Genomic DNA, 13,795 nt, shown 5'->3' with positions numbered 1-13,795 from the left:
GCCCCTTCAGCCCCTCCCTGCTTTCCACGCGTCCCGCCCAGCGCCGGGTCGTGCGCCCCTCTGCGGCTCACCGGCTCCCCTGCCACGGCCCTGGCCTCGCCTTGTGCCGCTCGCCTTTTCCACCCTTCCTCATTATCACTCTCCGCCACAGCCTCTTCTGCTCCTTTTCTCACTCACTTCACTTGCTTATCTCACCAACTCGGCCTTTCCACCTCCGCTCTGTTTTCTCTTCCCTGACACCTCGGTTCCCCTTCTCCCTGGAGGGAGGCTCCTGGCTGCCCACACCCTCCTGGTCCAGCAGGCAGGCTTCACCCTTCAGTCCATAAGCTTCACTGAGCTCAGTCCCTCGCACCGTGCTGGCTGCTGGGGAAGCACAGACGGACGTGACCCAGAGCCCACCTCCGGGGACGCCACAGCCTTGTGGGATGAAGGTGATCATAGCTCTATGTATTGATCCCTTACTAAGTGCTAGGGACGGGGCAAGGCACTTTACCACCTTATCAACTACTGTTTCCAATGATAGCTAACACTTGGGTTCTCATTGTGTTCAAATCAGTTGTAAGCACATTGCATACATTACCTCATCTAATTCTCACAATAATGCTATAAGGTGGGTAGGAACTACTGTTCTCCCCACTTCACAGGTAAAGATACTGGGCCGGCCCGTGGCTCACTCGGGAGAGTGCGGCGCTGGTAGCGCCGAGGCCGCGGGTTCGGATCCTATATAGGGATGGCCGGTGCGCTCACTGGCTGAGCGTGGTGCGGACCACACCGTGCCGGGGGTTGCGATCCCCTTACCGGTCAGAAAAAAAAAAAAAAAAAAAGAAAAACCTGAGGTGAAGAGAGGTTCAGTATGGATCAGAGCCGGGATCGGAGCCCAGCTAGTTTGATTCCAGAATCAGAACTCAGAAACAGCCAAGAGGTCTGGATTCTGAGTCTGTGGGCCTAATGGCTACGGGGAGGATGTGGGAAGCTCAGAGAGATGAAGTAACCAGCCCTTGGCCACACAGCTCATACGTGAAGGAGCCAGGATTTGAATCCAGGTGTTTGATTCCAAAGGCCAGGGCTTAACCACTCTGCGGTAAATAAATTCCAATCCAGGTCAGGAACTGCTATGGGAGGAGGAAGGAATCGACATCCAGAGAAGCATCAGAGGAGGCGGCTTTCAGAAACTCCAGGCTCGGTGTCTTTCTCCCCTATCTGGGCCCTGCCGTCCACTGGCTTTCCTGTGAGAGGAACTTGGATGAGAGGCTTCAGGGGAGGGTATATGGGGGGACTCCTTGAGAGCCTAGACTGACACCTGACCTCCCAGCCTTTGATGGGGAGGAGAACGTGGGGAGCTGGGGGCAGGCTCTGCTGGGAAGCAGGAGTACTGGGGCATTTGCCCTCCTCTTTTCCTCCCCCTGCTCCCCCGCTCTCCCCGCCTCCATGTTTCCAGGACTCCTGTCTTCCCCTAGGTATGTCCTTACAGTGGTAGTGGAGAGAGGCGAGGGACCACTCCTTAATACTCATGAACACACACAGAGCACCTACTATGTGCAAGGTGGGGTGTGGATGGGGACACAGAGGTACAAAAGGCATGGCCCTGTTTCATCTGATCCAGTTGTGAGAAAAGGACACAAGGCAGGGCAGAGGAGGCAGAAGAAGATTCAGCAGACAGAGCCCCAGGGCTGGATAGGATGTATTCTGATGTCCAGGATGACCTAGTTGGGTCCAGGTAGAGCAAGTGAGGGCCTCTTCTTCCCCCTTCTCCCTCTTCCAACCCCCAGCATGAAGAGGTCCTGCAGATGACCACTCAGAAGGTGAAGGAAGGGTCTCTGCAGGACAGACAGTGTGGCGTAGTAATGCTGCGAGAGCCTGGACTCTGCAGACAGGAAGAGCCTGCTTCAAATCCCAGCTACTTCCTATCTGTGTGACCTTGGCCAAGTACCTGTACTTAGTGATTCTGACCTTCAATTTCCTTGTTTGTAAAGTGGAACTTCCTCAGCAGTTATTGTGAGGGGCAAATAAAATGAATGGACAGAAAGTCCCCTGCACAGTGCCAGCATGTAATGAATGCCTAGGAATGTTAGATCCCCAAGGGATGTGTGACTTTGGGGTAAAAATGTGATTCTGAATACCCCCTTGGACACCTTTATTGGTGCTCAGAGCAGCAGTTCTGCTTCCTGTGCTCTGGCTCCCCCCACCCCCTCCGGGCTTGGCAGGCTTCTGCACTCCAGGGGAGGTGTGGCCTTGGACACTGGCAGGGGTGTTGGAGCTCCCCAGGTGGTTTTGCAAGGTGCTGGCTCCTTGGACAGCTGGTAGGCTATGCTGTTCTTGGCGTCCTGGTGCCTGGCCTGGACAGAGCGGGGCTTTGTTCCTGCTGCTGGTTATGTAAGAACTGCACATAGCCTGAGAGCTGAGTGAGTCTGTACCTGACAGCTCCAAGGGCTCTAAAGGGAAGGGGGGCCAGGCTGGAAGCCCCCTGGAAGAGGAGAATGGACAATCTTTACCTGGCATCTCTATCTTGGGGACCCCCAAGGCTCCCTGATATGGGACCTTTGGTGAGAATGAGGAGGGAAGCCTTTCAAAGGAATTGAGCCTAGGCAAGGGCTGTGCCCTGGTGTAGTCATCAGAGAGCTCTCCCTCTGTGGCCAATTACCCTGGCCATGCACCCTGAGCTGGAGAGGCTCCTGTCTGATGTGGTGCTCCTTCCTGACAATGCTGAACCAGGGCCTAGGCAGCTGGGTAGAACACCTGGTGTACTGGGCTTCTGTCCATCTCGGAGCATCTGAAATCTGTCCAGGCAACACCTTCTCTCAGCTGACAGAGGAGACCATTTGTTCAGAAGAATGTATATTCATAGTTTGTTGTGAACAAAGTTCTATATAGATAACTCTTAGATAAAACTTGCTAATTATGTTACCAAAATTTTCTACTTTTCTGTAGTCTACTTCAGTGGTTCTCAAAGTGTGATCCCAGGGGATTCCCAACACCCTTTCAGGGAGTCTACAACGTCAAAATTGTACATAATTCAAAGGTCCATTTGAAGTGAAAGATAGACTAATGGATTTTAAGGTAATAGAATAAGAGAAGTTTATTGATGTGGTTTCAGATTCTACATTGCTATGAACATATAAGAAACTACCATATATCAATTTTTTGGGTAGTATCAAAGAAGAATATTCACAGTTATCTGATTTATCTGAAAAGGTTATTAAAATACTCTTTCCCTTTCCAACTACATTTCTGTATAAGGTGAAACCAAAACTACATATAGCAACAGATTGACTGCAGAAACAGATGTAAGAATCCAGTGTCTTCTATTAAGCAAGACATTAATGAGATTTACAAAAATGTAAGCCAATGCCACTTTTCTCACTAATTTTTTTGAAAAATATAATTATTTTTCATAAAAATTTATTTATGTTAACATATAATGATTTATTATTTTAAACAAGTGAATAGATAAATTTAAATTTTTTCTCATTTTAAATTTCAAATATTATGAATAATGATAGGTATAAACCCACACAACAGCTCTTTGGGGTTCTCAATTCTTAAGAGTGCCAGAGGTTCTGAGACCAAAATGTCTGAGAACCTACTTAATCTGCCTATGTCCGATAGAGGTATATAAAATCTACTGTGCTCATGAGTTAGCCAATTTTTCCTTTTTTTGCTTTATATATTTTGAAGCTATGTTATTAGGCACATAAAGCTTCATGATTATTATATCTTCTGGTTGGATTGTAACTTCTATCTGCGTGAAATATCCTTCTTTGTTCTTTCTAATGCTTTAGATCTTGGGAATAATAATTCCATGAACCAACACTTAACTAAAACCTGCTATGAAGTGGCGTAGACATGGAAGAGATTCGATCCTTGTCCACGTGGAGAACACAGAGGCATTGTAGTGTAGCAGGAAGAGTCTGAGCTTTGGAGTCAGACTGACCTGTGGTGAATTCTGACTACTTCCTGCCTATGTGTTCTTGGGTATTTGTCAGATTTTGAGCCTCAGTTTCTTCATCTGTAAAATAGGGCTAATAGCATCTATTTACTGGATGTTAGTGAAGACTTACTGAGAGATAATGGATGAGAGAAACACCAGCACAGTGCCCTGTGTAAAATAGTTCTGTGATTAGTGCTGTAGCAGAGCCATGAGCCAGGAGATCTGCCCCATTCATGCCTCCTGACAAGGCCCCAGGAGAGGCAGTGTGGGGCAGTGGGAAGTGCACCATACTTGGATTCAAAAGATCTGAGTTATGCATTTTCAATTTACTAGCAAGTCCCTCCCACACCCTGAGTCTCAGCTGCCTCATCTGTGAAGTGGGGAGCACCACTTTGCCCTGAATTCTCATGGGGTTATCTTGAGGATCAAGTGAGATAATGAAAGGGAAGGAACTTGGGATGATAATGGAGGTGAGGCTGAGGAAGGGATCGAGGTCCTGCCAGCACAGGCTGGGCTGTCTCCCAGGAGGTCTGGGATGCCTAAAGTGGTAAGACAAAATCTTGTCATTATTTCAGTCTCCTGGAATCGTCTGCCTTTTGTCATCTCACTGCTTCCCTGCTGGGACACTGTCTTCATAGCAGCTGCTGTTGAGTGCTCAGCAAAAAGCCAGGATGCGTGGTCTGTGTAATTAATAGAATTATTAGCGCTGGCAGGGACCTATGAACCCCAAGCATCACCTTCCCTGTCCCCCACAATTTTCTATAAGAGGAAACTAAAACTTGGCCTCCTGACTCTTCCTACTACGTTGCCAGCACTGCTTTATTTTCCAGCCTTTCAGCTTTGTCAATTGCAACGTCAACATCTGTCTCAGAGGTCCCCAGCTGTGCAGGGCCTCCATGCTGAGCAGCTTAGGTTCTGGTGGGCAGTTCAGGAAGGCCTGTTCAGGATCTCTGGGCATCCTGGTGGCAGTGGGGGCTGGTCATAGAGGGGCTTGAGCTGGGCTACTGGTCGCTGAATCAAAGGAACCTCAGTCCTCTCTTCTATCAGCCTGGGTACTGACAGGCTCTCTGGTTGTCCTGGATTTCATATGGCTCAGGGATAAAAGCAGAGATTAGGCTTGTCTTGGGCCTGGGGCTTGGTCCAGCTCTAAGTATGCCCACCTGAAGTGCAAAAGCAAGTGGGATAGGGGGTGGGCCCTGCTCAAATTCTCTAGATGGGGCTGTGGGTGGAGAGAAGGCTGAGTAGTGCTCTTCTTATCTCCCTGGGTTCCCAGCACACGTGGGGGTCCCTAGGCTGTGGCTAGTAGGCACCCCTGCCTAGAAACACATCAGAGAGGCAGTCAGATGTTTGTTTACCAGCGTGAACTCTGCAGCCAGACTGGGCTCTAGTTTTGGCAATGCCACTTGACCTTAGGCGAGTTACTTAGCCTCTCTCTGCTTCAGTTTTCTCATTTGTGAAATGGGGATATTAATAACAATAATCCCTCACGGGATTCTTGAGAAGGTTAGAGTAAATTTTAAAAAAATTGCTTAGAACAGTGCACACAGTAAGAGCCATCCGTATAATTGTTAGTTAATATGACCCAACATTGGTGTGACAGTGGTCTTTAGAGACTGTCACCAGATTCTGTAGCTCCTCACTTCTTCCTCTTATATCTACCCATACTCTTCCTTTCTCGCCGCCCTCCTCACCTCCTCTCCAGGCTCCTTGTTTTCTTCTTTTTTTTTTTTTTTAAAGATGACCGGTAAGGGGATCTCAACCCTTGGCCTGGTGTTGTCAGCACCACGCTCACCAAAGTGAGCAACCGGCCATCCCTAACCGGTAAGGGGATCTCAACCCTTGGCCTGGTGTTGTCAGCACCACGCTCACCAAAGTGAGCCAACTGGCCATCCCTATAATGGGATCCGAACCCATGGCCTTGGTGTTATCAGCACCACACTCTCCCGAGTGAGCCACGGGCCGGCTCAGTCTCCTTGTTTTCTACTCTGCAGGAGCTGGCATGATCTTTTCAAACTGCAAACCCGATGGCCTCACTCTTCTGCTCAAGACCTTCAATGGCTCCTATTGTTCTTAGAATAAAATTCTTACTCACAAGGGCAAGACCTTGTCTTGTTCATCACGGTTTCTCCTGTTCCCAGCCCACGGTCAATCCCATAGTAAGTGCTCAATAAATGTTGCACAGATGAATGACTGAATGGATGGATGAATACTTGCTGGGAGAAAGTGGTAGAAGAAAGGAGTCTTTGAGTCACGTTCAGAACCTTTTTGGGCTCTGCTGGAATTTTTGGGAGGCCCAGCGAAGATCAGGAGGGTTAACAGGATGACTGTGGGGAGCTGGTGGGGACCGAGTGGAGTAATTTTAGTGATGTGTCGGTGGCCATACTTGCTGAGTGGTGGGGAGTGATGGACCAGCCCTCTAAACTCAGATTGGCTTCCCTCTCCCTCCTCTCTTGAATACTTGTTTAGGGTCTCCTGGGTGCCTGGTGTTATGCTCTGTGCTTTTCCATATATTATCTCATTATCCTAATAGCACTGTGAGAGAGGTATTGTTATCCCCATTTTATATGAGAAAACTGAGGCTCAGAGAGGGCCCCTTACTTGCCCAGAGTCACACAGCCAAGAAGCAGAGCCAGGACTCAAATGCAGGACTTCCTTCTAGGGCCTGTGGCTTGCTGGCATGTGAGAAGTGACTGGGGGGTGCTATCCTGGTGAACACTGATCCAAACTGCCTTGCAAGGGAAGAAGGCCCTGGAGGAGTAGACCCTTCGATGACACTCAAGTCACTGAGGCTGCAGCATGTTTGACTCTCCTTAGCTGTGCTGCTGCACTCAAGGAGCTCTCTGGGTGCTCATAGTCTAGAGAGGTAGTGGGGTGACTTCCTGGTAGGTGGGTGGAGAGGTGCTCCAGAGCCTCCTCTTTGTGGAAAGTGGAAAAAGTATTGGATTGCAGAGTCCAAGGCCTTTACCACTTACGGGCTGTGGGAACTTGGATAAGACACAACTCCCTGTGCCTCAGTTTCTCCACCTGTGGAATAGGGACAGAAAGAATTTCTTTGCAGATTTGTTGGGAAGTTTAAATGAGAAGTACCTGAAGGTGCTTACAACTGCTACGGTGTAAGTGTTCGAAGGGTTTTGTGCAATCACAGGAGGTGGACGGTGCAGGCCTCCACTGTCAGCCCTGGCTAGGTGATGTGGGGCCCTCAGAACCCCAGATTTATAACATGTTGAAGTGAAAGCTGTCCTTTCTTTTGCTGGTTCCTGACCACCATGGCTGCAAAGCAGCACCGAAGGTTCATAAGCTATTCTCCATTTTCCCCAAATCAACACAGAATGGTTCATTTGCCCGTAAATCAAACAGAAGATTTCTTTGCTTTTGGCTGGAATTACACGCTCTCAGGACGGAACTACTTCTCTCATGCTGAACAGAAGTTGACTGGCAGTCCATGCAGCTCTGATTAATATAAAAAACAGAGGCTGGGAGGGGGCAGTGACTGGCCCCACGAGGGCAGCAGGTCAGGGAGGCCTCAGAGGACTTTGTGCTCCGGGTGCAGGGCAGGAAGTCAGGAACCCCCGGGAGGAACCCGGGGGCAAGATTGTGGAGGGGAAGCCTGGGGCAAGAGTGCTAGGGGTGAGGGCCAGCCGTCGGGGAACCATGGGCAAACAATGGCCTCATTAAGGCGAGGGTGCGGGTGGGGAGGAGCTGGGCATGGCCACAGCTCGCATGGGTGAGGAAGTAGTTGACTGATCCTCTTCTCCTCCACCCCAGCCAATGCAGCAATTGTCCTCTGCTTGGAGGAGCTGGGGCCTGGGCCTGGGAACAGCTGGATGCTTGCCCTTAGGGCCACTGAGGTGGTCCTGGCCTCCTTGCCTGGCCCAGAATGGCTCTTCTGTGTGGCTGCTGAGAGTGCAGGCCCCAGTAGGGGCTACCTGGTTCTTGTTCTTGCAGCTGGCTGCTCAGGGTGTGGGTGCTCACACAAGGCTCTCTGAAAAGGGGCCCCCACTTCCCTTCTGCCCTCTTCTGGGAAACCTGGGCCCTGTTTAGGTTAGTCTCCAACACCTGGGCTCAGCCCACTTCCTGTTGCTCTCCTGTTTTCAACTCTACCAGCTGCTCTGTGGCTGGTTGCTGGCTCCCCTGCAAAGCCAGAGAGTAGAGCTAGAAATACCTCTCAACTGGGTGGATAGTGGCCCCCATCTGGGGACGGCATGGGCTTGGTTGTCAGGGCCAATGGGGCTGCTATTGGCACTTAGTGGGCAGGGGCCAGGGCTGCGAAATCCCTGCAATGACCAGCACAGCCCTGCACGACCAAGAATTGTCCTGCCCCAGTGCTGGTAGAGCCCCTGTTGAGAAGCATGGATAGATCAATGCTTTTCACCATTGTTGTTTTTAAAGTTGGCACTTAGTGGGCAGGGGCCAGGGCTGCGAAATCCCTGCAATGACCAGCACAGCCCTGCGCGACCAAGAATTGTCCTGCCCCAGTGCTGGTAGAGCCCCTGTTGAGAAGCATGGATAGATCAATGCTTTTCACCACTGTTGTTTTTAAAATAGAGCCATCCTGTTTTCAGATGATTGTGACATGTGGGAACGCAACAGATAAAACGGATGAAAGGGGGCGCATGTGGTTAGGGCTGGCACAGGGCCCAGAGCCCCACCCACCGAGCACTCCCTCCCCCAGCAGCGGCTCCTGCCCAGTGGGAACTCTCCCTAGGCCCTTATCCAGCTGTTCTGGGTGTTCTGGTTAGTCAGACCTCTGTTCTGATTGGTGGGTGTCTATTCTGATTGATCAGACATCTGCTGAAATTGGTCAGTATCTGTGCTGTACAAGTTGTTACTCCAACTGGTTCAGAGGTTCCAATTCAACACATGCTGCTCCCAGGAGATTTCGATGCAAGAGACTTCGGACCAAGACGAGAAATGCTGGCTTCTCTGTCTCCCTCCTCCCCTCCCCCCCACCCCCCATTGGTTCCAGCCTCTCTCCAGAGCCCTGCTGGTGGGCATCCTTCATGGTGAAATGGGAACTCTTCCCTTCTGGAGGCTCCACACAATTTGGAATTTCCTCCTGTGCCTTATTCCCTGTCTGGTGTGGTTAGTTGGGGTCATCTTTTCTGCCCCAGTACCCAGTGTAGGATCTGATTAATAACTGTGTTAGCAGCCCTTCGTGTGTCCAGGCCCTGTGCTGAGTCCTTTACCATCTCATTTAGCCCTCCTGACAGTGCTGTGAGGTAGGTCTTACTACTGTCATCCCCCTTTAGAGACGCACATCAGAGGTGACGGAGTTCCTTGCCCAAGGTCACACAGTGGGGAGTCTCCCAGGTGGATCGACTCCACCACACACACGCTGAGTGCAGGGAGGGCAGCCAGCCCTTGCTTCTGTTAGGGTTTTCATAATCACCCTTCAGAAAGTCTGGCAAGATGCTCATATTAGTGTTATTATTAATGAAGACTTGAGTCTTAAGACTTCTCAGAGGTTTGTGCTTAAGGAGAGATCCCTATGGGGACAGTAGCTGAGAACTGCTGGGGTCCTGATGAAGATAACTCATCTTCATGGGGTGTTTGCGAGTCACACCTGTTATCTTGTTTCATCCTTACAACAACTGAGGGAGGCATGCATGAACGGACCCCATTTTACAGATGAGGAAACTGAGGCTCAGAGAGGTTAAGCTTACTTATTCTCCCAGGCAGTAAATGATGGAGCTGGAATTGAACAGAGCTCTGATTCTCCTGAGATTCTATGCTTTCCCCATGCCCCTCGAATCCAGATGGTGCCCAAGTCAGGAAAACGAAAAAGTCCAGCCCACCCTGGAGGGCTCTGAAGACAGCTCAGGGTCCGCTGGAGACAAAGAGGTCTGTGCCCTGTTGACCTGGTTCTGTGGCGAGGCAGCTCGGGGTCAGGGAAAGGTGCATTCTTTCCCCTCGGCTCACATTACCCAGCCTCTGGCTTCCTGGAATTTTTGTTAAAATTCCAAATCACTTGGCAATAAGTTCTCTTCCCCACAGTTTTTGCAGACAAGAACTGAGCACCCTTCAACTTCCAGACCACATGCTTTCACACGCTTTCCTGCTAAACTGGTGCCGGCCCTGTTAGGGGAAAGTGGACCTGATAGGAAACCAAAAGTCAGGGTGTGGGCAGAAGGGTCAGACAGCCAGAGAGGAGCTTGGTGACAACTTCCATCTCTGAGGGAGGCAGACAGAGCTTGGAACTGATGCCTAGAGACCCAGCGTAAGCCCTGGCCTGGCACTTCCTGGGCCACCTTGGGGTTGCCCTCCCCCTCTCTGGGTCCCAATTTCCCCATCTCTTAAAGGAAAATAATAATGCCGTCCTGGTGAGAGGATCGGGTGAGATAGTGCAGGTGAAGAGGTTTTATCACTGTAATTATTTGGCTACCTTAAGGTCAAGTTGGTTTGGCAGTGTTGTTAGTAGAGTCTCTGCAGTGATGGAGATGTCCCTTATCTGTGCTCCCTGACTCAGTAGTCATTAGCCACACGCAGCTACTGAGCACTCGAAATGTGGCTAGTGCTACTGAGGAACTGAATTTTTAATCTGATGTTTTAGAAATGTGAAATTCACATAACATGAAACTAACCATGTTAAAGTGAACAACTCAGTGGCGTTTGATACATTCATGATATCATGCAACTATCACTTCTACCTAGTTTTAAACATTTTTGTCACCCCCAAAAGAAACCCTGTACACATTAAGCAGTTTCTCCCTGTTTCCCCTTCTCCCCCAGCCCCTGGCAACTACCACTATACTTTTTGTCTCTATGGATTTGCCTGTTCTGGACATTTCATGTAAATGGAATCACACAGTATGTGACCTTTTGTGTCTGGCTTCTTTCACTTAACATGTTTTTGAGGTTGATCCGTGTTGTAGCATGTATCAATATTGCATTCCTTTTTAATGGCTAAAAAATATTCATTTTATTTAATTTTAATTGATTTCAGTTTAAATAGCCACATGTGGCTGGTGGCTACTGTACCGGACAACCAGGAACCTCTGGTGTCCTTCCGGTGAGTGAGGTATCAGGAGGTGCCTGCTGGTACTTGAGGGGCTCCCGTGGGAGAGTCGAAGGAGCTGGAGAATGACAAGACGAGAAGGGTGTCCCTGGTTCCCCAAAGGAGCCCAAAGCTTTGGCCAATGAGTGACATACATCTGCTGCATCTAGAGGCCTTACTAAGGCCCAGCGCTGGGCCACGTGTGTGGGCCACGTATGTCGACTCACTCAATCTCGTAGCAGCCTCTTGATGTAGATCTGTCCTGCCATCGTCCCTGTCTTACACAGTGGGAGACTGAGGCTCAGAATGATGAAGTAGCTTGCTCAAGGTCACACAGCTGGCAAGTGGGAAGAGATGGGTCTGTGAACCTGGGTCTGGTCACTTTCCAAGGCCCACGATCTTCACCACTCGGCTACACAGTCTTTTAAGCTTGATCTCAAAGCTGCCCAGTGAAGGCACATCAAGGACCCAGCTGTATACACACAACTGCACACCTGGAGGCAGGGTTTTCTAGCTCCATCTCATGCCAGCCTTTCTGAGTGAAGAACTGCCTGGGACCTGGGGGCCTCTCTGAGGGTCAGGAAGGGGTGACTGATGGGACACCTCAGAGCAGGATTAAGGAGCAGCCTCCATCAACTCCCCATTGTTTGCCAATGAGTAACCTGGCCTGTTGGGGCTCCCAGTGCCCTCCGTAGGCCCCCCACTATTAATTGATCTGGGAAGGAGACTCTGTTAATTGCCGACCCAGAGTAAACAGGGCTGGATAAATAGGGCTGATAGCAGATAGCCTTCCTTGGCTGTGCTGCCCTTTGCCCTTTGGGAAGAGGAAAGGAGAGCAAAGGGGAAGGAGTGGTCTTAGGAGCGTCTTTGGAGTGGGGGAGGGAAGACCGGCTTCTTGGGGCCCCAAGGAGTCAATCTGTATGTCCTTCTGGAAATAAAGTCCTCTGCTGGGCTCCTTGTTAAAGGGATGGGAGGTGGGGACCAGCAAGACTCTCACATCCATGTCTCTTCATCCCTCCCTTTGTCTGTCCATCCGTCCATCCATCCATCCATCCATCTCTTCATCCCTTCCTTTCAATATCCTTCCATCCTTCCTTTTGTCCATTCTGCCCTTTTATCCATTCATTCATTTTTCTTTCCTCCCTGTCTCATTTAACCCGTCCATTCTTCTCTTATTCTGTTTATTCATCTGAAAGACCACCCTCCCTTTTTCCCTACCCTCCTTGCACCTCTCTCCCACAATATCCCTCATTCATCTTCATGTCTTTCTGTCCCCCCATATAGAGACCACATGTTTCTTGAGAAAGCAAGAGAAGAAACTGATGGGAGTCCTCTGGCCCTTCCAAGGTGGACCAGGCCCAGCCGTGGGGACCAAGCCCGGCTGTGGGGTTCTGAGTCTGGGCCCCTGCACGGCTCTGGCGCAGTTAGACGCCTGACTTCAGAGGGACTCACTGTGCCTGAGGGAAAAACAAAACTTCATTTCTTCAGCCTAGAGGTCACTCCTAACAATAGGAGTGACTACACATTGGAAAGAGACATAACCTGGGACTGTCTTGGGCAAAGTGGAACGCTTGGTCACCCTTCCTGAGCCCCAGCCATGGGACGGCCAATGACTCAGCCATCCTTCCTCTCCCAGAGCTGAGCCTGGGTTTGGGGGTTGGTCCTGTGAGTAGAAACACATCAATGTCAGCCTCTTGGTCAGAGTTTGGTATCTGACTCCCTGTGGGATCCCAGAACCCACACTCCAGTATGACATGGAATAGTCCCTATAAAGGGCTTTCTGGAAGTTATCTCGTCCTAACAACCCCCTGTAGAGGACACTGTAGAGATTATCACACCCCTTTTGCAGATGGGAAAGTGAGGCTCAGAGTGTAAAGAGATTTGCTAAAGCCTCACAGCTGGGTAGACCCCCTAAGCCCACTCTCAGGTTAAGTAAAATAACTTAAAAGAAAAAAAAAAAATCAACTCTGCAATCCCACTTCCAAGCCCCAAACCTGAGTCTGTTTTGCAGATGGGTTGCCCAAGGCTAGAGTGGGGAGGTGACTTCCTAGTTACCCCATGGGCTGTTCAGGGGTTCTGCCTCTGGCTAGCAAGTTAAGCCCCAGGCGGACACTGGCCCCAGCACTCCAAGAACTGACAACAGCAACAGTAACAACGGCTGCCATCTATCGAGCCCCTGTTAAGTACCAGACTCTGTCCTGGGTGCTTTACATATTTGTGGTGGCTCAGTAGTTAGTTCAGGGAGGCAGCTAGAGAACAGACCCCTTTGCAACCCTCTCCTCCTGCTCTGCACCTTCCTGTGGAGCTCTCAGGTTGATCTGGGGGCCAGAATGTGTTCTCTCTGGGCCCTGCCACCACCCATTAATCCCTAACCGCTGCAGCTGGGAGATAAGATAGCACTAGCCCATTAATCAAGGCTGCCTGGCAGGGAGGGGTGGGGGTGGGCTGAGGCAACACCACATCACAGGTGGAGATAAGCCCCCTCCTCCTGGCTCCTCAGGGGCTGGGGTAGTGGAGGTTGCTGTGAAGTTTGGCTGATTCCTGGTATCCAGACGGGGTGGGTGGAGCTTACATGGGACACTGGGGCAGTCAACGTGCAGGGACAGACAGCATGCAAGATGGATTGAGAGGAGCCAGGAGACTGGGGTTCTGGCCTCAGTGCTTCCTCTGTGTTCTTCGACAAGTCACTGCACCTCTCTGGGCTTCTGTTTCTACATCTGAAAAAATGGCGGGGGTGGGGGAGGGAGAGTGGGGATTGGACTAGGTGTCATGAAGGGTCCCTATGTTTAAAGGTGCTCAGTGGCCAGCACAGGGGTAGGTGAGGGGTAGATCCCTTTCTCTCAGCAGAGAGAGGAGCAGAGGGTGTATGCGGG

The 13,795-nt window shown here is 50.4% G+C and overlaps 1 protein-coding gene across 1 annotated transcript in view; it reads right to left on the bottom strand.

The window, feature by feature from the left end:
* Positions 1 to 439, bottom strand: part of SFRP5 (secreted frizzled-related protein 5) — a 6,712-nt gene extending 6,273 nt beyond the window's left edge. Inside the window, exon 1 of the mRNA XM_008586179.1 lies at positions 200 to 439. Within this exon, the coding sequence (XP_008584401.1) occupies positions 200 to 439 (240 nt within the window). The remainder of the gene's footprint in view (positions 1 to 199) is intronic.
* Positions 440 to 13,795: the final 13,356 nt, after the last annotated feature.

The sequence above is a fragment of the Galeopterus variegatus genome, unplaced genomic scaffold (assembly GCF_000696425.1).
Source record: "Galeopterus variegatus unplaced genomic scaffold, G_variegatus-3.0.2 Scaffold3858, whole genome shotgun sequence".
Taxonomy (NCBI): domain Eukaryota; kingdom Metazoa; phylum Chordata; class Mammalia; order Dermoptera; family Cynocephalidae; genus Galeopterus; species Galeopterus variegatus.
The sequence above is the reverse complement of the archived record's forward strand: the minus strand, read 5'-3'. Positions and strand labels throughout refer to the sequence as shown.